The sequence below is a fragment of the Simochromis diagramma genome, unplaced genomic scaffold, assembly GCF_900408965.1.
Source record: "Simochromis diagramma unplaced genomic scaffold, fSimDia1.1 OVJJ01000344.1, whole genome shotgun sequence".
In the NCBI taxonomy this organism is placed as follows: domain Eukaryota; kingdom Metazoa; phylum Chordata; class Actinopteri; order Cichliformes; family Cichlidae; genus Simochromis; species Simochromis diagramma.
Genome location: NW_024387375.1, coordinates 3,505,088 through 3,528,333, shown reverse-complemented (window position 1 = coordinate 3,528,333; position 23,246 = coordinate 3,505,088). Strand labels below are relative to the sequence as shown.

Genomic DNA, 23,246 nt, shown 5'->3' with positions numbered 1-23,246 from the left:
AAACTAAACTAAACTTGTATTCCCACACACCTAACCTTACAGAAAACAAAAGCCAAAACCAAAGGCTGAGTCTGACCTCCTTGACCTACACAAAACAGAAGAAAAATGAGTGATCAAAAGAAATGGCAGCTCACCCCTACCCATTCCACCTTCTTAACTGCTACTTAACTGGCTGCATGCCAAATATCCTTGGGCAAGATACTAACCCCATGTTTGCCTACTGGTGGTGGTCAGAGGGCCCGGTGGCGCCTGTGTCCGGCAGCCTCGCCTCTGTCAGTGCGCCCCAGGGCAGCTGTGGCTACAATGTATCTTGCTATCGCCAGTGTGTGAATGTGTGTGTGAATGGGTGAATGACTGAATGTAGTGTAAAGCGCTTTGGAGTCCTTAAGGACTAGAAAAGCGCTATACAAATGCAGGCCATTTACCATTTACATCCCCCAAAGGGAAACAAACTCCTCCAAGCATATATGTAAATAAAACATGGCCACATGATGCTTTCCTTCAGCTAAAGGACTGTCTTGATCTGAGAGACTCGTCCATATTTGAACTGCAGAACCTGGAAACCTTTACTTCGCCTCTGTCAGTGCGCCCCAGGGCGGCTGTGGCTACACTGTAGCTTGCTATCACCAGTGTGTGAATGTGTGTGTGAATTAGGGGTGGGTTTTTATAATCGATTCATCGATTAAAATTGATTCTGGCTTGGATAACGTAAAATCGATTCATTAAAATCCTGAATCGATTTTTTAATATAAATTTATTTTGTCCGAAATGCCAGAATCTCTGGTGACATCTCACAAAATTTCAAGAACCACCAAACAGTAAATGAGAGCAGGTACAGGGATTCTGCACATAGACTTAAACACACAGCGCGACCCGCGGATCAGAATCAGTTAAATGTCGCCTTTCTCACAGTCGGGGCTGAAAGCCGACAGCTCGCTGATCCGGGTCCGCGCTTTGTGTTCACGCCCTTTATGCGCTGATTCTAAAGCTGTTAGTTTGATCGCTCTCCAAACAATATTGACCGAACCAGCAGCAAAAGAAGATCCAAACGCTTCACATAAACATCGTCATGAATTCACTTTTTTACTGTTTTGCTTCCATTGCGATGCGCAGCTCTCTCTCTCTCCCTCCCCCCCCCTCTCTCTCTCTCTCTCTCGAACAGTTTCCCTTTCTTCATTATTCGCTTGCTTGTTACACACAAGTCTACTGTTGCTTACAGCGCTGTCGGCCGCTGTTTTTTTCCCTTTTACATTCTTCCGAAAAGAAAACCTCATTTCTGCTGTTCATTACTGAACAAATTGAAACTTTTTAATATTATTCAAAATGCAAAATGCTTAGCCGTGTGTCTAATAAAACCGCTGTAACGTCAGAGGTAATGTTCATTAATTAATGGTTTTCTTTCGTTTTTGATGTACTGCAGAATATTTTTATAAAATCCCAGGCCAGGAAAATCACCTTCATGTTTTTCTGTGTTTTATCTTCAGCTACTTTGACACAAAGGCATCTGCTGTGATGCTCACACCTTGGATAAAGTCTTGCGAGTGTCAGCTTCCTTTTTATAGATACAAAAATATGTAAATGTTCTGATCTGAATTATATTTCTGACTGTCAAAATTTCCCAGATTTAAATCGAATCGAATCGAATCGAATTAAATCGAATCGTGGATCAAATCGATTCGGGACCTTGTGAATCGGAATTGAATCGATTCTAGAAATCAGTGACGATACCCAGCCCTAGTGTGAATGGGTGGATGATTGTGTATAGTGTAAAGTGCTTTGGGGTCCTTAGGCCCAAGTAAAGTGCTATACAAATACAGACCATTTACCATTTACCATTTACTTAGTTTGTCCATGGAGGATGCCATCACCCTTCACAGAACGCTGATCATTCTGTAGAACAACATTAGCTACATGAAGATGCTCTTTGTGGACTACAGCTCAGCGTTCAACACCACAATCCCAGACATCCTCACCACCAAACTGTACAACCTTGAGAAGACTTCCTGCCTAACCAACTACAATTAGTCTCAGACTTCCCACCCACTGTCAGACAGAGGCTGCCCATAGAGACTGCTGCAACCAGCCAGCGAGTTTGGAAACTGTGGTCACCCTAGCTGAGGATCATCTGGCTGCATGGAGACAAGCAGAGGAGGGCCGCAGCCAGCCGGTCAGCAGGCCCTGCCTCATCGGAGTGGGTTAGGGCTAGCCACCACTACATTCCACAAACCCACTCGTTCCCGATCTGCCACCCTGGGCCCTGGCAACAACAGGCACTGCACCCAAGCCACTAGGGGTGGGAGTGCTGAAAGTGTGGTCGGTCGGGACACCCACTACAGGATTGTTAGCTGATGGAGGTCAGTTGGGTGTTCCGCTTTGGCTGCTCTCTGGTAAGGTGTCAAGGGGGTATACAGCAGGCTTTTGTGGACATGGGCTGCAAGCATACCCTAGTTCACGGTTCACCCCAGGACATTGTTGGAAGCAGAGTGGGTGAAGATTAAGTTGTTCATGGGGATATTCACAAATACCCCACTGTGCTGCTGCTATTAAAATACAAGGGAAAAACGCATGGGATAAAGGTTGCACTTAGCTCGTGCCTGTTGCATCCCCTAATTCTGGAAATGAATTGGCTGGGGTGTAATAACCTGTTGAGGCAGTGTGTGGAGATGCGATATTAACCTTTAGTAGCGTGTACTGACTGAGTAGACCTCACTAGAAGGTCCTGCTGGCTCCAACGATTTGCCCCACGGAATTTTCCACTGAAGCAGTCTCATGATGACCCCTACACTCAGACTTTAACTAAGTGATAGAAATTAATGGTTACTTGGTGCACCCTGAAGCCGCATGGACCTACTTGCACTTCATATTGTTAAATGATAGGCTTTATTGAGTAATTTGTGATACTCGCACAGAGGAACACACACACAGTTGTTGTTGTCTATGACAAAACTCTGGAAAGAATAATGGCCAGATGTTATTGGCCGGGGCATCCACGTGGATTATGGACCTTAAAGTCCATGATTCGGAATTTCATTCATAAGGATGAACACAATTGTGATCGCTGGTTAGACCCTCTGTTGTTTGCAGTGCATGAGGTGCCCCCTGCAGAAAGCCGCAGGGGTGTTGGACCTGCTTAAAGAAAACTGAGAGGAAGGTCCAAGCCCAGCAAAAAATCAGATTCAGTAGGTTCTGGACCTGAGACCAAAGCTGTACACTTTGGGGAGGTTATCATGAGAGACACTGCTCAAGTCCCAGCAGCACCTGTACAACAGAGGGGCTAGACTCAGGCAGTTTTCACCGGGAGACAAAGTGCTTGTGTTACTTCCCTCTTCCAGTTGCAAGGACCCTTCTTGTTCAACCAGCGAGTGGGAAACAAGTTATCCTTCATATATAACTAATATCACTAATACATATGTATACTATCGTCAGAACACGTGATCAGTACACTAAGGTAAAAAAAATTTCCATCGCAACCTCCCGGAACACTCATTCACCCTCTGCTCAGACCCTGCTCCGCTGCAGTGCTTCCAGCGCATGAAGGATGCCAACGCCCAGATCACCTGGAGGGATCTGGCTTTTTAGACCTTTAAATTCAAGGTGATCCATAGGCCTGGTCCTCAGATGGCAGTGGCCGACTTCCTCTCCCACACCCACAGGAGGGTAAGTAGGTTTGGCCAGATGGCTCCCCAGTCTCGGCCAGGTGGTGAGGGTGGTGGTGGGGATGTGTCTTTGGGGTAGGTGCAGGGGAGGGATGAAGCAGCAGGCTCGAGGGGCAATGCCAGTGAGGCTGACAGGGCAGCTGTTCCTTATCCTCCTAATTAGTGTCTTCCTTTTTCAGTGATGCCCCATGATGGGAGAGAGGAGAGGAGTCAGCTGGAAAGCTGAGAAGGCCATGTGGACATGTCCACTAGTTTGTATATGTTTCTCTTTTTCCACCCTTATGTTGCAATAGACTTGGCATCTCATGATACACTAAGCGTTTCTCCTTCTCTCAGCCCTTTTCACTCACCATGTGCTTATACATCAATCTACATTTAATTACAAGTTATTATTAATCTGTGGCTCTCTTCCACGGCATGGCTTTTGTCCTGTCTCCCTCCCCTAACCCCCACTTGGTCATGGCATATGGCCGCACCTCTCTGAACCTGGCTCTGTCATTGATTTCTTCTTGTTAAAAAGAAAATTTTCCTTACCACTTTCACTAAAGTGATTGCATGTGATTGTTGGGGTTACTCTGTATTATTATAGGTTTTTCATCTTACAATATCAAGTGGTTTGAAGAAACTGTTGTTGTGATTTGGGGCTATATAAATAAAACTGAATTGAAATGAATTGAAATATGCCCTCATAAACATGTATACAGTAATATATGAATGTGAAAGAAGAATGTACGTATGTGAGAGTGAGCAAATGAATTTAGACTCAAAATATTACATCTTCACTGTGAATATGGAGATGAATAGGTGACTGTGACTTGTTGTGTAAAGCTCTAAGAGTAGCCCAAAAGTATTGTATGAAATACAGTAAATAATATTTCTGTGCATCCACTTGTTAATTAAGATATTGACTTGATAAGAGAGTAAATATATGACCTTCATTGCCATATAAGAAGAGCTCAATGCACATTTCCCATGTGCAAAAAATTTTTTGTGCATATTTATTTTTAAGAAGTTTTGCACTGTTACATATTTAAATGGGGATATGTGCGTATACTATTATTTTACATATATTAAACTACATTAAAATGCAAATTAGGGCAGGTCCCTCCTTGTGCCCAACCCTGTAGGTCTATAGAGAATACACTGTTACTATTATATTATTTCTAATGTTGCACTGAAAGGTATAAATACCAGTACACTTTCATTTTCATCAAGATACTTTTAATGCCACTAAGTGGCTTAGCTCAAGAAATGACATCAACACAGAAATGGCCAGAGCAGGGATGGGCATTTCTACAACTGTTGTTGGTGGCATCTGTCTCTCATGCTGAGGAGCCAGTGTGCAGACAGAGAGGAGATCCTGAGAACCCACTGCTATCTAAGAATGGGGATATTATACTGGGGGGGATGTTCTCTTTTCACACAAGCTGGAAAGAGAGAAAGGATACCTACATGAATAAACCTCTGCCACTACAATGCGCCAGGTAAATGACACCGCAGAAATTAATTTAGTTTAAAAGAATCTGCTTGAAATATGTAGATGCTAATAAGACTTGATAAATATTTTAATGTTCTCAGTTTTATAAATTGTTTGCATCAAATATTGTTGTTTGAAATGCTTATGTTGCTGTTTAATGATTTATACATAATTATTAGTCTCTGTTTTAAAGAACATGATGCAAAGCAAATTATTCATAAGTGTCTATTATCGTCTCAATTAAGTTTAAATTTCAGAGATTTGCAGTTTGCCCAGGCTATGCTTTTTGCCATTGAGGAGATTAATAAAAGTACAGACCTACTGCCAGGAATCTCTCTGGGTTATGAAATCTATGATACTTGTGACAATGTTGCAAGAAGTGTAGGAGTTACACTAGCTTTGGCTAATAGTAATGTGTCTGTACCGTCAAAGACACCATGTACCACATCTGCACATGTACAGGCCATAATAGGAGCAACCTCTTCTTCTACAACAATAGCGTTAGCTACTGTCACCGGACCTTTTTTTCTACCAGTGGTGTGTAGACTTCTTTCTTTATATCTAAAGACAGATAGATAGATTTTTTTGTCATTTCTTTATATATATATATATATATTTATTTATTTTTTTTTTTTAATGTTGTACTCTCTTAGATCAGCCATTTGGCCACATGTGCTTGTCTCAGTGACAAAACCAAGTACCCATCCTTCCTCAGAACAATACCCAGTGACTACTACCAGAGCAGAGCCCTGGCCCATTTGGTCAAGTATTTTGGATGGACTTGGGTTGGAGCTATCAGAACCAACAGTGATTATGGAAATAATGGCATGGCCACATTCACTGAAACTGCACAGCAGCTGGGCATCTGTTTGGAGTATTCAGTATCTTTCTTTAGAACAGATCCATATGCCAAAATACAAAGGATAATTGAAATTATAAAGGCTTCAACCTCCAAGGTGATTGTTACTTTCCTTTCCCGTCCAGATTTGAATGTGCTTCTACATGAGTTCTTGTACCATAACTTGTCTGGGTATCAGTGGGTAGGCACTGAGTCTTGGATATTTGATTCACAAACTGCAGAAATGGACATACATCACATACTGGATGGTGCCATAGGTCTTTCCATTCCCATAGCACATGTCAGTGGCCTAAGAAATTTCATACTGACTGAGAAGCCACTGAATTCGTCTAATAACCAACTGTTTACCGAGTTCTGGGAGACGCTATTTAGTTGTAAGTTCAAGGACTTGAAGTCATCATCAGACATTCAGAGAGAGTGTACTGGACATGAAGACATGACTGGAGTTCAAAACAGCTTCATTGATATGTCTCTCATGCCTATCTTTAACAATGTCTACAAAGGAGTGTATGCAGTGGCCCATGCACTTCACAATACCCTGAGTTGTAACAAAACATGTAACAAAAATGTGCAGCTAGATCAATTCATGGTGAGCTTTTTAATAGCTTAAATTATATTTTTCATATTAAGTCACATTGGCAAGAAAATAGTTTTAATTTAGAGAAATGGTTTCTTTCATATTCTTCAGCCAGTCCGTTTTCAGCATATCTGTCAAAACTAATTTAGCTATGTCATATGTCTTAGATTCTACAACACATACGAAAGAGTCACTTCACAACAAAGGAAGGAGATGAGGTTTACTTTAATGAGAATGGAGATCCAGCAGCAAAGTATGACATTATAAACTGGCAGCCAAGAGAAAACGGAATTGTGGAGTTTGTAACAGTTGGTCTGTATGATACATCATTAGCTGTAGAAAAACAGCTACATCTGCAAAGCAAAGCTTTAATTTGGGCAAGAAACTCAAAGCAGGTACGCTGCGATACATTTTCCCTTCTATTTTACTTTTAACATATCAGTTTGTATTTAAATTATTTTGCATTATTATTGCCATTATTTTAATGCTTAAATTTTAATAAATTACTTAAAATTCATCCAGGTGCCTTTGTCAGTTTGCAGTGAGCAATGTCCCCCAGGAACACGTAAGGTTCTCCAGAAAGGAAGGCCTGTTTGCTGCTATGACTGTATAAGATGTGCAGAGGGAGAAATCAGCAACGTTACAGGTGTGGTGATATTTTTTTAAGGCTTTTTGCATTTCATTGGCAAGTTATTGTCAGTTATAAATACTTCCAACACATGTTAGAAGCTCATTGGAGAATTTCTGAATCATTTTTAACTATGTTTTTAAAATTAAATAATTTGTTTATAATTACTGCAGATAACATCAGCATCCAGATTGCCTTCTTAAACTATGAACAGTAAAGCCACATATAGAAATGTAAATTAAATCCCATCTTTACCATATATTTCATGTTGAATTTTTATTATGTTTATTTTCATTTGTAGAAAGATAAAGACATGATCAAGAACATTGTTCCAGTTTGTAGCTCTATATGAACACAATAAGAAATGTTTGCGTGGTTTTCAGACCATTTCTGGTATTTTAACACACTTCATACCAGTAACCAATATAAAATAACAAGAAATACTTGTCATTTTATAAATGATGCTGCACTGTCAAAATAAGGACTGATGCCTTATAATAATCCAATACAACCAAAATAATAAAACAACATATAAAGGAGTAACAACAACAAAGTGAAAATTATAAATATTACACATAATCGACATTCATAATAAAAACACAGTCTTCTGTTTAGAGTAATCTTGAGTTCAGTGTACAGTGTGGACATGGTTATACAGTAAAAACCTCTTTAGCTATCAATATGAATATGGTATATGGTGAAGTGGAAATCATCCATCCATTTTCTGGTGCTCATCCAGGTCTCAGTCATGAATTAGAATTGAAAAATAAATGAGATAAAAATTTCTCACATCAAATCAAATCAAATTAAAATTTATTTATATAGCACATATTAAAAACAACAATGTTGACCATAGTGCTTCACAGTCGGTAAAAGCATGAGAAAATTAAGACAAAACAATAAAACAGGACAACAAACAATAGGTAACAACACAACAAGCTAGAACAGCCAACTACTTAGAATCAAAAGCCAAAGTAAAAAGATGGGTTTTAAGATGAGATTTAAAAGACTGGATAGACTCGGCAGTACAAATATGAACAGGGAGGTTATTCCAGAGTCTAGGTGCCACGGTTGCAAAGGCCCGATCACTTCTTGACTTAAGTTGAGACCTAGGTTGAGCATGTGATTGGACGATCTAAGTGCTCTGTTGGGATTGTATAAGTGGAGTAGTTCAGAAAGATGAACTACGAGAAGAAATCAAAAAGTAGTCTGTGCTAAATTGCATAAGTTCACTTTATTTTCTGTATTTATTTTGGCGGCTTACAAAATCATATTTATACATACAGTAGTCCACTTTCTTACTGTGACATAATAATTCTTGTTTAGGCCTCTCAATCGTAGATGGTGTTTGTTGTTGATGGAAAAAATTATTGAGTTCATTTTTTTCTCCTCTCAATAACAGAAATGAGGTCCCAAAATAGTATTTGAGGTTTTTCATTGCCAATTTTTATATCCAAAAAACAGAGGTGTATGCAGAGCTTTATGAATTTGTATATGAACATTTCTACTTCTGTGCTCCTTGGAAAGAAATTATAACATTATGCACTTTGCTTTAAAATGTAAACAAAAAATATGCCATAATCACAAGAGCTATTGAACACTTTAAATGTCTCATTTATCCATCCTCACCTAACCACAAAACAGTGTAGCAGTCACTGAGTATATTTGTTGGTTATCATCTTCTGACTGTACAATACCAGTAGAATATTACATGGATGCTGTTGTAGATGCAAATGCAGGCATAAACAATTATACTCAGTAAGAGTAACATTTACTTCAATATTCATTTCCAGATTCTGTCACCTGTTTGAGATGTCTACCTGAGTTTTGGTCAAATGACAGAAGAGATGCCTGTATAAAGAAGGAAGCAGTGTTTCTATCATATGAAGACATTATGGGGGCACTGCTCATTGCAGCATCTTTATTCGGAGCATGCATGACGATTGGTGTGATACTTATTTTCTTCAAGTACAGGAAAACTCCTATTGTCAGGGCAAACAACTCTGAACTGAGCTTCCTGCTGCTCTTCTCCTTAATTTTGTGTTTTCTGTGTTCTCTGACCTTCATTGGTCAGCCCTCTGATTGGTCCTGCATGTTCCGCCATGTAGCATTTGGCATCACCTTTGTCCTCTGTATCTCTTGTCTTCTGGGAAAAACTATGGTTGTTTTAATGGCCTTCAGAGCTACACGTCCAGGTAGTAATGTTAAAAAATGGTTTGGGCAGACACAGCAGAGACTCTGTGTTACAGCATTTACTCTTATTCAAATTAACATATGTATCATCTGGCTAACAACTTCTCCTCCTTTTCCATTTAAGAATTTTAAGGAAATTAAAGACAAGATCACATTGGAGTGTGCTCTAGGCTCAGCTATAGGCTTTTGGGCTGTGCTTGGTTATATAGGACTTCTGGCTATTTTATGTTTTATTTTTGCATTTTTAGCTCGAAAACTACCCGATAATTTCAACGAAGCCAAGTTTATCACTTTCAGCATGCTGATATTCTGTGCAGTATGGATTACATTTGTCCCAGCATATGTCAGCTCTCCTGGGAAGTTCAGTGTTGCTGTAGAAATATTTGCTATACTTGCTTCCAGTTTTGGACTGCTAATTTGCATCTTCATACCCAAATGTTATATAATCCTAACGAAACCAGAGAAGAATACAAAGAAATACATGATGGGGAAGAAGGCACCAAATTCACTCTGAAAAATGAATGCGGTAAAATGGGATTTTAATTTGATCATTTGTACATAATTAGTTGGTCACCATCCTGTCAGAATAGAAAGAAGCTGTCAGCAGGATACACTCCAATTGATACTGTCTTTATAGAAACTACTTCTCCTTTGTGATGTGTTTTTATTACTTACTTTGCAACTTACCTAAACAACAGCAACAACAAAAACAACAAAAAAAAAACCATACCAAGTGACTGATAGCTAAAGGTTATTGAGTCATTTACACATTCATCATGACATGCTTTTATTTTGTCCTGTCAAACTCGGGAAGGTTTTGATTTGAATAACATTCAATAAAATGCTGATAAAAACAGTAAGAGTATCTATTATTCTCTATCTTGTTCGTTCTCATTATCAACAGGCTTCCATGTATAACCATTGCTGACTGCAGCACAGTCTAACTTGATGACAGTACTTGCTTTGCATGGATGTGTTTTATTCATGATTCTCAAAGAGCAGGTAGACACAGATACATAGCAAATGAAATCAGGAAAGATTAACTTTTTTTCTCTTAATATATTGGTAACAGCAATAACAGTCAAGCTCTTCATTGGTGTAAGATCAGAACGAAATACAATACATGGTACTTTAGAACATGAGTTGTTAGTGTAAACAAAAATTACAGTTAATAAAAAAAATGTGTTGGTGTTGAATGTCTAAAATACCTCTTAACTGCTGATCATGTACTCTTGCCTTTGCGCTGTGTTAGCTCTTCATCTCACATCTGGTACATTGTTGCTGATGCTGAATGGAATCTGTCTCCCAGGTAGATTGGCCCATTGTCAGTGACACAAAGTCTAGCTACTGAAGGTGGACATTAAACTCTACATGTATTAAGGGTAACTTACCCCATGGAGCACTGCTCTAAAAAGAGTCATACTGCTCCTAGCAGCGGAAATGAGTTTTATCTTTAAAAAAAAACAAGGCTGCTGTCCACGTTCACCTTCCATGTTTTAAGCAATAGGTGTTTCTTTTTTCTTGATGGCTTGCTGCACTGAAATGGGAGAATCCACTTGTTAACTGTAATGCTGAGTGTTGTATAGTACTTTATATATGAGGACTTTGTAGAGGAGAGGCTGTTTGCATGGGTGAACCAGTGGTTCACTGGACCAACAGGCTAAAGCCAGATCTGATTTTTCCATGCTGGGTCAGTATACAAACCAAGCTGGCAGAGCAGATGTCCATTGGATGCAATCAGCAATATTTTATGCGATAAAATGCAGCTCATCCAAACAACATAACTGGTCATTTTACAGACTAATGAGAAAGTATCGAGTAGTGTAACAAATAACTTTAGCCTAGGTTACTCATTGAACGTTAAGGACATCTGCACTGCCAGCTGATGTGACGCTTGGTTTTTCCACATGACTCAATGGCAAACACAGAACAGACAGTGTCAACTTCAACTTGTGGGTCTGGTGAACCACCGATGTAACTGACTCAAGCAAGTACTTATCCACACAACTGTCATTTGCAAAGTGATCTACAAACCCAAACATTACGGCTCACAGGTGGATTACCCCATTTCAGTGCATCTAGCAAAAAATTTTAACACCAAACAACCAACCCAGTGACATCAGGTTCTGTACTGATACAAGATGGTGCTACACATGATGTAAAATCATTATACACTTTATCTTAAACCACACTTCAAAGACATTGTTAAATCCACGACAGTTTCTTAGAGTAGGGTTCAATGGTGTAAATTTTCTTCAGCATGTCATGTAAACTTCAGAATGAAATTACTATCAGACTGATGACAGATCTTAATATCACAGCTATGCATCACAGATGTGAAAGTGGAAGTGAATGGATGACTGTAACTTACTCTAAGAGTACTGTATAAACGTACTCTATAAAAGTATGTATTGGAAAAATGTTTTTTCTACATATTCATTTGTAATGAATTGTGATTTAAATTTTTAATTCATATTTAAATGAACCTGTGTATATCCTTATTTTATAGATATGAAGCTACATTAAATGGCAAAGTTGGGCGTGTCCCTCATTTTGCTGAAACTGGGAATGAACTCTCTCTATTCAGTTATTTCTTATGCTGCACCAAAAGGTATAAATACCAGAATAACTATTTCATCTTCATTACAGTACTCTAATGCCACTAACTGGTTTAGCTCAAGAAATGACATCAACACAGAGATGGCCAGAAAAGGGATGGGCACTTCTGCAACTGCTGTTAGTGGCATCTGCCTCTTCTGCTGAGGAGCCAGTGTGCAGGCATAGAGGAGATCCTGAGAACCCACTGCTATCTAAGAATGGAGATATTATACTGGGTGCTATCTTCTCTTTTCACGCAAGCTGGAAAGACAGAAAAGATTCCTACATGAACAAACCTCTGCCACTACAATGTACCAGGTAAATGACACACAAAAAATCCATTTACATTTAAGGAATCTGTTGGGAATCAAAAGAAGAGTAAAATGTATTTTGATTTTCTCAGTTGTTTAAAGTCCTTTTCATGAGAAATGCTTTTGTTTCTATTTAAACATTTATCCATAAATATTTGTGTCTGTTTTATGGAACACAATGCAATGCAAATTATTCACAATTGTTTGTCTCAATTAAGTTTAAATTTCAGAGATTTGCAGTTTGCCCAGGCTATGCTTTTTGCCATTGAGGAAATTAATAACAGCACAGACCTACTGCCAGGAATCTCTGTGGGCTATAAAATCTATGATGATTGTGGACCTGATACCAGAAGCATTGGAGCTACACTGGCTTTAGCTAATGGTAATGAAATTGTGTCTGTACCGTCAAAGACACCGTGTACCAGACCTGCACATGTGCAGGCCATTATAGGAGCGACCTCTTCTTCTAAAAGCATAGCAGTAGCTACTGTCATCGGACCTTTTTTTATACCAGTGGTGGGTATTTTACATATCTATTTTTTTTTTTAAATCTTTGAATACTTTTAAAAATATTTTATTTTCTTAGATCAAAGCTTTGCCTGGTACATTTTATGTACCAGTACTGAGTAGAATTGCTATTTTTGTATCTATGCATATGCATCACAGCTGTTAAAAAAAAAAAAATTCAAATATTTTATTTTTAACAGCTTCATTTTTTTTCATCATGTGTCTTTTTCATTTATAAGTTTTTCATTTTTTTATTCTAGATCAGCCACTTTGCCACATGTGCTTGTCTCAGTGACAAAACCAAGTACCCATCCTTCCTCAGAACAATACCCAGTGACTACTACCAGAGCAGAGCCCTGGCCCATTTGGTCAAGTATTTTGGATGGACTTGGGTTGGAGCTATCAGATCCAATGATGATTATGGAAATAATGGCATGGCCACATTCACTGAAACTGCACAGCAGCTGGGCATCTGTCTGGAGTATTCTGTACCTCTCTTTAGAACAGATCCATCTGCCAAGATACAAAGGATAATTGACATTATAAAGGCTTCAACCTCCAAGGTGATTGTTGCATTCATTACTCGTGCAGATTTTCATGTGCTGCTACGAGAGTTTTCATATTATAACTTGTCTGGGTATCAGTGGATAGGCAGTGAGACTTGGATATTTGATTCACGAACTGCAGAAATGGACACACATCACATACTGGATGGTGCAATAGGTCTTTCCATTCCTAAAGTACATGTCACTGGCCTGAGAGAGTTCATACTGAATGAGAAGCCACTGAATTCATCTAATAACGAACTGTTTATTGAGTTCTGGGAGACATTATTTAACTGTAGGTTTAGGCAGTCAGCGTCATCAGCAGACATTCAGAGAGAGTGTACTGGGCATGAAGATGTAACTGGAGTTCAAAATAGCTTCATTGACATGTCTCTCATGCCTCTCTTTAACAATGTCTACAAAGGAGTGTATGCAGTGGCCCATGCACTTCACAATATCCTCAGCTGTAATAAAACATGTAACAAAAATGTGCCGCTAGATCCATTCATGGTGAGCTTTTTACTAATTTACATTACAATTTTCACATTAAGATACATTATTAAAAAGATCTTTTAGTTAAAAATATTTACAAGAACTTCATTTTGCAGTTCTTCTGTATATTTTTCAGTCAATAGGTGTGCAAAATCTTTGTCACGCAATAAATTGAGTCATAACATATTTCTTAGGTTCTGCAACACATACGAAAGATCCATTTCACAACAAAGGAAGGAGATGAGGTTCACTTTGATGAGAATGGAGATCCAGCAGCAAAGTATGACATTATAAACTGGCAGTCAAAAAAAAACGGCGTTGTGGAGTTTGTAACAGTTGGTCTTTATAATCCATCATTAGTTCCAGAAAAACAGCTAAATCTGCAAAGCAAGTCTTTAATTTGGGCAAGAAACTCAAAGCAGGTAAGCTATCGTACAATTTCATTGTTTTTATGTTTTTGTTCTATTTTTTAATTTTATACATATGTACATACTTTGTTCATTTTGGTTTTAATGCTTCAACATTAAGAGTTTTATTTATTTGTTTTTTGACAAAGAACATCACAGAGACATTTTTTTTCTCAAAGTCTATAGACAGTTAAACGTTCTTGATCATGCAGGTGCCTGTGTCAGTTTGCAGTGAGAAATGTCCCCCAGGAACACGTAAGGTTCTCCAGAAAGGAAGGCCTGTTTGCTGCTATGACTGTATAAGATGTGCAGAGGGAGAAATCAGCAACGTTACAGGTGTGGTGATATTTCATTTTAATTTTGGTGTGTTGCAAAGCAATGTTATATATGTAGGAAGGCCATATGAGAACTATTTAATCATTTTGATTAATGCTTTTATGCAGAGATAATCTCCATCTAGAATGCCTGATTAAAATATTTGAAAATATTTAACTCACTGCCTCAGGTTAGTCTGTATGCCTGCACATTCTATTACAGCTTGTTTATAAAGTGATAAGCTTTCAACATCAAAGTAATATCATGGTAGCAACAGTGGTTATAGTTAAGAAATATTAAACTAACATTAATGTTATTGGACTAGGGAAACAAAGCAGAAACAAATATGTAATAATGTGGTAATTTCTAAGTTATTACCACTCAATCACTTGTCAAAGAGTCTGTGTAATAAGCAGGAAGCAGCGCTGCAAAATGTAAAACTGCCCATTTTTGTTTAATAACAAATTAATAACCAAACTTAAAAAGTAGTGATGACCACCAGGAAACACCTTTGGCATTTTCTGCTTAATAAGCAGGAATTGAATTCCATGATCATTATAACTGAATGAAACAAGAACCAGGAAGTCTGTAATGAAGTGAAAACACTTAGGTAAAATACTAATAATTAAGCTTAAAAGAATAATACATATGAATACATTAGGTGTGCATAGAAGTGTAAAGGACCCTCTTTCACAGCATAGTTTATATATGGATGACAATGCATAGTATCGTAAAAATATTTCAGGTAGGAAAGGAAGTGGAACTAATTTTTAAAATGTCCAGTACACAAAAAAGAGATGCCATCTATTTTCTCCCGTTTGTCCAATATACTGTTATAATCCATTGTTTTGTGCAAGCATCGCTCCAAGAAGCAAGCCAAAAAGATGCACTACTTCTTCTTTGTTTTTATCCAGGGCTAAAATACAAATGACAGACTCCCAGTAGACAGCAGTCTGCCACCTACTGGCAGCCAGCTCTTTGTAGGCTGTTTCTATTTATGCTTATAACAGAAAAACTACCACAGGTGTTTCCAGGTAATCACAACGTTCTTACGTCTGCTTTAATAGTTGATTAATATGTTATTAAATAGAGAGGCAGATTTGCATTTTGCAGTTCTGTTTCCTGCTTATTACACAGAAACCACCAGTGGTAATCAAGGCTGGACTGGGACAAAAAATCGGCCCGGGCGTTTTGACCAGAGACCAGCCCACCAGGATAAAGATTGAAAATGTGACGTCATTCAGGGGTAAAACCGCAAAGGATTCTGGGAACTTGTGGCAAGAGGTACTAGCGCACGCAGGCTTTCAATTGAACTGTTACACAGCGATAAAAAGAAACCCAAAAAAATGGCAAGAAGCTGTTGTATTATTAACTGCAATAGCCGGTCGCATGACGGATGATCTGATATCCTCGTGTTGGTGTTGTTCCCAGACCATCATGAAAATGTTGTTCCAGGTTCAACATTGCAAGTGACCAATCACATTGTTTGTGACGTTATTCTTTTGCGCGCCAAGCCATTCGTGCATTTATGAAATTCCAATGTTGCAAGGACAATATCAATTCTGCTTACTGTTTATTAAAGGGTTACGGTTAGGGTTAGGGTCAGGGTCTGTTGATCGGCGGACAGAGGCGGTTTCACGCAGCTTAAGTACAGTTTTTTGTTTTACGCCGGTTTTTCCCGAAGTCGCAAAAGTATGACGTCACAACATTCTGATTGGTCACTTGCAATGTTGATCCTGGAACAACATTTAGTATGATGATCTGGGAACAACACCAACACGAGGATATCAGATCAACCGTCGCATGACAGCCACGGGAAGCCGACGGGTAAAGAGATTGTTTTTTTTTTTTTATCGGATTACGTCGTTGAAGAGAAAATTTTTAAGCCATGTTTCCGAAGTAAGAGCCGACGGATGGTCTGGATATACCAAATATAACGTCTCAGAACACTCCAGCTCACATGTTAGTCTGCTCCAAGCATTCCCACAAAGGTCAGGGTTTTGTAGTAGTTAATACGTCATTTTTCTTAACATAATTGGTGATATAGGTTACAAGCAAGTCTGGCGCTGAACAGAAATTGTCACCGCTATGCTCCTTTATTTATTGTGCATAAATAGTGAATTGTCCTGACACAATATTGCGTTTCGCTTCTGTTATTACCATGGTACATTGACAAAAACATATACTTTTATTCACAGGATAAAACAGTTGTTTTGTATCACTAATTGTCCAGTGCGATTACAACATACAATATTATTGTCACTGCTACATTTCTGTAATGCTACCAGAAATTGTTTCCACTACTAATTAATTACTGCTGAGCTCAAAATAAACGGTTAACGAATGTGTATTTATGACGACGATTTTTTGAGACTGGTAAACTTACCTTTGTTCGTACGATAGTCTTTCGTTCTACACGGTGCATTTCAAGGTCCTGTACCCATCCGTCGGTAAACTGTACCTGGGCTTGTTGCAGTGACCTGAAGTTACTAAAAACTTCATGAGTGTATGCACTCACTCCAAGAACCGTATAATTATAAATCTGAGCGTGGTGAAAGTTGGGCAGCACGCTAACGTCTTTTGTCCCTCTGTGTGCTCATAAGGGTCTGACCCTTTCACTCCTTTGATTTTTTCCTCGTATCTTTTCTTTGTCTTTTCGTCGAGTCTGTCTTTGTACGGACCGGCATTATTCTCCTTTTGTTTTGTACATTCCTTTTTTGTGCGGCAAAGAAAAACAAGAAGGTATTGGAACCGGAGAATGAACGTTTTGCGGTGCTGAAAATTCTTGCATTTGATGCGGTACTTGGATTGTTTTGCCACGAGTTCCCGGCATGCAATGCGCGAAAATCACGTAATTGCTAAACAAGGGGGAGGGTGCATCCGGCCTCCTCGGCTGTAATTGGTCCAGCCCAGAGTCGATCATGACCAATTGGCCAATCCAACACCTTTCATTATATATATCCTTCCTAAAAAAAAAAAAAAAAAATCCATTGGCCCATAAAAACAAAAAATCGCCAGCGGCCCACCGGGCAGATGCCCGGTATGCCCGATGGCCAGTCCAGCTATGGTGGTAATTCAGTAGTTATTACTTGGAAACTGCATTTTTACCCTAATATTACCACTCTTTTACCGAGCTGTATTTCTACAGTATTACACTTAATTTTTATGCATTAACATAAATGTCAGCATAATATTATTTTCCTGTTACAAATGTTGCTACCATAATATTACTTGGTTATTAAGTGGTTATTACTTTGGTAATAGCATGGTAATAACTTAACTAATAATTACTGCATTACTACATTGTTTCTGCCTTGTTACCCTACAATTACTATTTAAGTACTGAGCTGTAATAAAACGTGCTACCTTAGAAAAGTATACATATATATTTCAACAAACTCCCTCTTGCCCCTGCGGGTGGTCTATCCTTCAAGTTCGGGTCGTTTACCAGAGGTTTGGGAACTTGTGGGTCCTGTGCAGTATCTTTGCTGTTCCTAGGACTGCGCTCTTCTGGACAGAGATCTCGGATGTTGTTCCTGGTATCTGCTGGAGCCACTCACCTAGCTTGGGAGTCATTGCACCTAGCACTCCGATTACCACTGGGACCACTGTTACCTTCACCCTTCACGTCTTCTTGAGCTCTTTTCTGAGCCCTTGGTATTTCTCAAGCTTCTTGTGTTCCTTATTTCTGATGTTGCTGTCATTGGGAACTGCTACATCTATCACTACGGCTGTTGTCTTCTGTTTGTCTACCACCACTATGTCCGGTTGGTTAGCCATCTCCATTTTGTCCATCTGTATCTGAAAGCCTGTGACAAAGTGGGTGAGAACACCATTTGTCCATATTTTTAGTTAACATTCTTGTTTTGATTTAGCCATATCTCATATGTAGTCTGCAATAGGCAAACATCTACTATCCTGGGTTTGTTTATGTTTTGCACTTTTTACAGATTGTGTAACATCTTGGTTTAAATCAATTCTAACAAGTTTGTTAAGTTAACATGTTATTTATTTCAACTGTTAATTGGTTTTGTTTGAACCCACCTTACCTACCTGTGTTCCAGGAACAAAAGGAGGAAATGTAGCTTAGTTTCCTGGTTAATCTGAGGTCACAGGAAGAGACCAGGTGAAGAAGGAGACTCTTTGTAAATAAAGCTGATTTTTAGAGTGTTAGTAGAGAAATGGATTTGTTTTAATATGTATTGACTATGCCGCACAGCAAGAAGGTCAATTCTACCATCAAGCCGGGGTCATTCTGTGTGGAGTTTGCATGTTCTCTCCCGTGTTTGCGTGGGTTCCCTCCGGGTACTCCGGCTTACTCGCACCATCCAAAGACATGCAACTTGTGGGGATAGGTTAATAGGATAATCCAAATTGCCACTAGGTGTGAATGTGAGTGCGAATGGTTGTCTGTCCCTGTGTGTTGGCCCTGCGACAGACTGGCGACCTGTCCAGGGTGTACCCCGCCTCTCGCCCTATGACAGCTGGGATAGGCTCCAGCGCCCCCCGCGACCCTGAAAAGGACCCTGAAAAGGATAAGCGGAAGCGAATGGATGGATGGATGTATTGACTATACCTTAGAGTTTTATTGCTAGGAAGAGTAGTAGTACAGGTTTGAGTATAGAAATGTTTGCCATACCTACCCTAATGGAATAGTCCAGGGGTGAATGGACTATTTAAGCAGATGAAAGCAGGTGTTCAGGAAGGAAGGACCAGGGCAGTGTAGCTGTGTGCAGTTTGACCTTAATTTCCGTTGATTTAAGTTTAGTTATGTTTATTTGAACTGAGTTAATTTTGGAGTTGAGTTTTTTATTTATTTTTGTAAATATTGGTTGGTCACAAAATGGTGAATAAATCACTTGCTACACTGGACAGCATCTGTCTCCTGCACTTCTTTGTCAAGTCCTACCAAAAAGCCACACAGGATTGTCATGGTCCTGGGCCATGTTGGCCCAGTATTCTTGGTTCCTTGTATTTTCGCTCCTTATTTAGGCCATGTTTTCTGAGGTGTCCTGTTGTGGTGTTCCCTAAGTGTTTTCCCTTTGTGACTCTTACCCCCTTTGTGCCCCTTTGTGTATTTATGAGCTCTCGTCTCTCTTTGTGTTTATTCCATGTTTCCCCCAGCCTGTTATGTCTGTGTTCTCCCCGTGCTCTCTCTCCTCCTGTCTGAACCTCTGTGTACTTCCTGTTTTACTTTGACAGTCTCTCGTCAGTATGCGTCATGTTGTGTTCACTCCTGCCCTGTCTCGTTATGTTTATCAGTGTCACCTGTGTTCCCCACCTGTGTGTAATCTCCCTGTTCTCTGAGTGTATTTAAGTTGTGTCTTCTGTTATGGTAGTTGCTGGTTCGTCTGTGTTGTTTCCCCTCGGTCTCCCTGCGTCTCCCCGTATGTATTTCTCCGGACCTCCCTGCATCCTCATTCTGGTTTGTCTTATTAGTTTACCCAGTTTAGGTTTCCGGTTTCATGTTTTGTCGCCACCGCTGTTTGTACTTACACCCCTGTAAATAAACACTCACCTGCACCAGAGCTGCTGCCTTTTGGGTCCTTTTCTACATTCCACACGGCTTGCCCCGGCAATCCGTGACAAGGATCTTAACTCGATCATTCTCGAGGGGGTTTCTCCCAATTTGACCTTGGGACTTGCAGACCATACTCGGCACAGATGATTCTGTATATTATGCCAGCCACTTGGTTATTGCGTTCCATGTATGCCCTGCCAGCTAGCAACATGCATCATGCTGTTATGTGCTGGATTGTTTCAGGGGCATCTTTACACAGCTTGCTCCTGGGGTCTTGTCTGGTGTGACAGACCCCAGCTTCTATGGATCCTGTGCTCAGAGCTTGTTCCTCTGCTGTCATGATTAGTGCCTCTGTACTGTCTTTCAGCTTTTTCGAGGAACTGGTGGGATTTCTACCAGTTCCACTTCCTCTGTCTGCCAGCATACATACTGTGCAGAGGCCTATTCTTCATGATGGTTCCTCCTCTTTCTTGGGGATATATGTATATATATATATATATATATATATATATATGTATATATATATATATATAGAGATAGAGAGAGAGAGAGAGAGAGAGAGAGAGAGAGAGATAGATAGATAGATAGATATAGATATCGTTAGGATAAAAGGGACATGTTTGATTTTCTAACAGGAGAATTATGTATCTTTCTGTCTGTGTACTCTCATGATTTTTTTTTAATTATATGCATATTCCTTTAAAATTCTAGGGGAAAGTATACCACATTCATAATCTCTAATGAATGCTGTGTCAATCGTCACTTAATCACAAAACAGTGTAGCAGTCATCCATAATAATGTTGTTTTTCAACTTCTAATTCTAAAGCACCAGTAGAATATATCATGGCAGAGGCATAAACAACTGTACTAGTAAAAGTAACGTGTGTTTTAATATTAATTTCCAGATTCAGTCACCTGTGTGAGATGTCTCCCTGAGTTTTGGTCAAATGAAAAAAGAGATGCCTGTATAAAGAAGGAAGCAGTGTTTCTATCATATGAAGACATTATGGGGGCACTGCTTACTGCAGCATCTTTAATCGGAGCATGCATGACGATTGGTGTGATACTTATTTTCTTCAAGTACAGGAAAACTCCTATTGTCAGGGCAAACAACTCTGAACTGAGCTTCCTGCTGCTCTTCTCCTTAATTCTGTGTTTTCTGTGTTCTCTGACCTTCATTGGTCAGCCCTCTGATTGGTCCTGTATGTTCCGACATGTAGCATTTGGCATCACCTTTGTCCTCTGTATCTCTTGTCTTCTGGGAAAAACTATGGTTGTTTTAATGGCCTTCAGAGCTACACGTCCAGGTAGTAATGTTAAAAAATGGTTTGGGCAGACACAGCAGAGACTCTGTGTTACAGCATTTACTCTTATTCAAATTAACATATGTATCATCTGGCTAACAACTTCTCCTCCTTTTCCATTTAAGAATTTTAAGGAAATCAAAGACAAGATCACATTGGAGTGTGCCCTTGGCTCAGTTGTGGGCTTTTGGGCTGTGCTTGGTTATATAGGACTTCTGGCTATTTTATGTTTTATTTTTGCATTTTTAGCTCGAAAGCTACCCGATAATTTCAATGAGGCCAAGTTTATCACTTTCAGCATGCTGATATTCTGTGCAGTATGGATTACATTTGTCCCAGCATATGTCAGCTCCCCTGGGAAGTTCAGTGTTGCTGTAGAAATTTTTGCTATACTTGCTTCCAGTTTTGGACTGCTAATTTGCATCTTCATACCCAAATGTTATATAATCTTAATGAAACCTGAGAAGAATACAAAGAAATACATGATGGGGAAGAAGGCACCAAATTCACTCTGAAAAATGAATGCGGTAAAATGGGATTTTAATTTGATCATTTGTACATAATTAGTTGGTCACCATCCTGTCAGAATAGAAAGAAGCTGTCAGCAGGATACACTCCAATTGATACTGTCTTTATAGAAACTACTTCTCCTTTGTGATGTGTTTTTATTACTTACTTTGCAACTTACCTAAACAACAGCAACAAGAAAAACAACAAAAAAGAAAACCATACCAAGTGACTGATAGCTAAAGGTTATTGAGTCATTTACACATTCATCATGACATGCTTTTATTTTGTTCTGTCAAACTCGGGAAGGTTTTGATTTGAATAACATTCAATAAAATGCTGATAAAAACAGTAAGAGTATCTATTATTCTCTATCTTGTTCGTTCTCATTATCAACAGGCTTCCATGTATAACCATTGCTGACTGCAGCACAGTCTAACTTGATGACAGTAGTTGCTTTGCATGGATATGTTTTATTCATGATTCTCAAAGAGCAGGTAGACACAGATACATAGCAAATGAAATCAGGAAAGATTAACTTTTTTTCTCTTAATATATTGGTAACAGCAATAACAGTCAAGCTCTTCATTGGTGTAAGATCAGAACGAAATACAATACATGGTACTTTAGAACATGAGTTGTTAGTGTAAACAAAAATTACAGTTAATAAAAAAAATGTGTTGGTGTTGAATGTCTAAAATACCTCTTAACTGCTGATCATGTACTCTTGCCTTTGCGCTGTGTTAGCTCTTCATCTCACATCTGGTACATTGTTGCTGATGCTGAATGGAATCTGTCTCCCAGGTAGATTGGCCCATTGTCAGTGACACAAAGTCTAGTTACTGAAGGTGGACATTAAACTCTACATGTATTAAGGGTAACTTACCCCATGGAGCACTGCTCTAAAAAGAGTCATACTGCTCCTAGCAGCGGAAATGAGTTTTATGTTTAAAAAAAAACAAGGCTGCTGTCCACTTTCACCTTCCATGTTTTAAGCAATAGGTGTTTCTTTTTTCTTGATGGCTTGCTGCACTGAAATGGGAGAATCCACTTGTTAACTGTAATGCTGAGTGTTGTATAGTACTTTATATATGAGGACTTTGTAGAGGAGAGGCTGTTTGCGTGGGTGAACCAGTGGTTCACTGGACCAACAGGCTAAAGCCAGATCTGATTTTTCCATGCTGGGTCAGTATACAAACCAAGCTGGCAGAGCAGATGTCCATTGGATGCAATCAGCAATATTTTATGCGATAAAATGCAGCTCATCCAAACAACATAACTGGTCATTTTACAGACTAATGAGAAAGTATCGAGTAGTGTAACAAATAACTTTAGCCTAGGTTACTCA

The 23,246-nt window shown here is 39.1% G+C and overlaps 2 protein-coding genes across 2 annotated transcripts; both read left to right on the top strand.

Annotated features, from left to right (window-relative positions):
• Positions 1–5,412: 5,412 nt before the first annotated feature.
• On the top strand, positions 5,413–7,392 carry LOC120719865 (extracellular calcium-sensing receptor-like). The gene is made up of 4 exons (XM_040009399.1): positions 5,413–5,670; positions 5,787–6,581; positions 6,737–6,964; positions 7,092–7,392. The coding sequence occupies exons 1-4, from the start codon at positions 5,413–5,415 to the stop codon at positions 7,233–7,235; spliced, it is 1,425 nt and encodes a 474-aa protein (XP_039865333.1). The 3' UTR covers positions 7,236–7,392.
• A 4,641-nt stretch (positions 7,393–12,033) lies between these two features.
• On the top strand, positions 12,034–22,081 carry LOC120719918 (extracellular calcium-sensing receptor-like). Its single transcript, XM_040009481.1, has 6 exons — positions 12,034–12,306; positions 12,518–12,815; positions 13,067–13,861; positions 14,038–14,265; positions 14,463–14,586; positions 20,993–22,081. Exons 1-6 carry the CDS (start codon positions 12,047–12,049, stop codon positions 21,904–21,906), a joined length of 2,619 nt encoding a protein of 872 aa, XP_039865415.1. The 5' UTR covers positions 12,034–12,046; the 3' UTR covers positions 21,907–22,081.
• Positions 22,082–23,246: the final 1,165 nt, after the last annotated feature.

What these genes read in the sequence shown, in the direction of transcription:
- LOC120719918 (XM_040009481.1), top strand. Translation starts at nt 12,047, where the DNA reads ATGCCACTAACTGGTTTAGCTCAAGAAATGACATCAACACAGAGATGG. An exon ending in CTGCCACTACAATGTACCAG is followed by an intron (nt 12,307 to 12,517) that starts GTAAATGACACA and finishes GTCTCAATTAAG; the next exon opens with TTTAAATTTCAGAGATTTGC. An exon ending in AGAAATCAGCAACGTTACAG is followed by an intron (nt 14,587 to 20,992) that starts GTGTGGTGATAT and finishes ATTAATTTCCAG; the next exon opens with ATTCAGTCACCTGTGTGAGA.
- LOC120719865 (XM_040009399.1), top strand. Translation starts at nt 5,413, where the DNA reads ATGCTTTTTGCCATTGAGGAGATTAATAAAAGTACAGACCTACTGCCA. An exon ending in GACCTTTTTTTCTACCAGTG is followed by an intron (nt 5,671 to 5,786) that starts GTGTGTAGACTT and finishes GTACTCTCTTAG; the next exon opens with ATCAGCCATTTGGCCACATG. An exon ending in GGGCAAGAAACTCAAAGCAG is followed by an intron (nt 6,965 to 7,091) that starts GTACGCTGCGAT and finishes AAATTCATCCAG; the next exon opens with GTGCCTTTGTCAGTTTGCAG.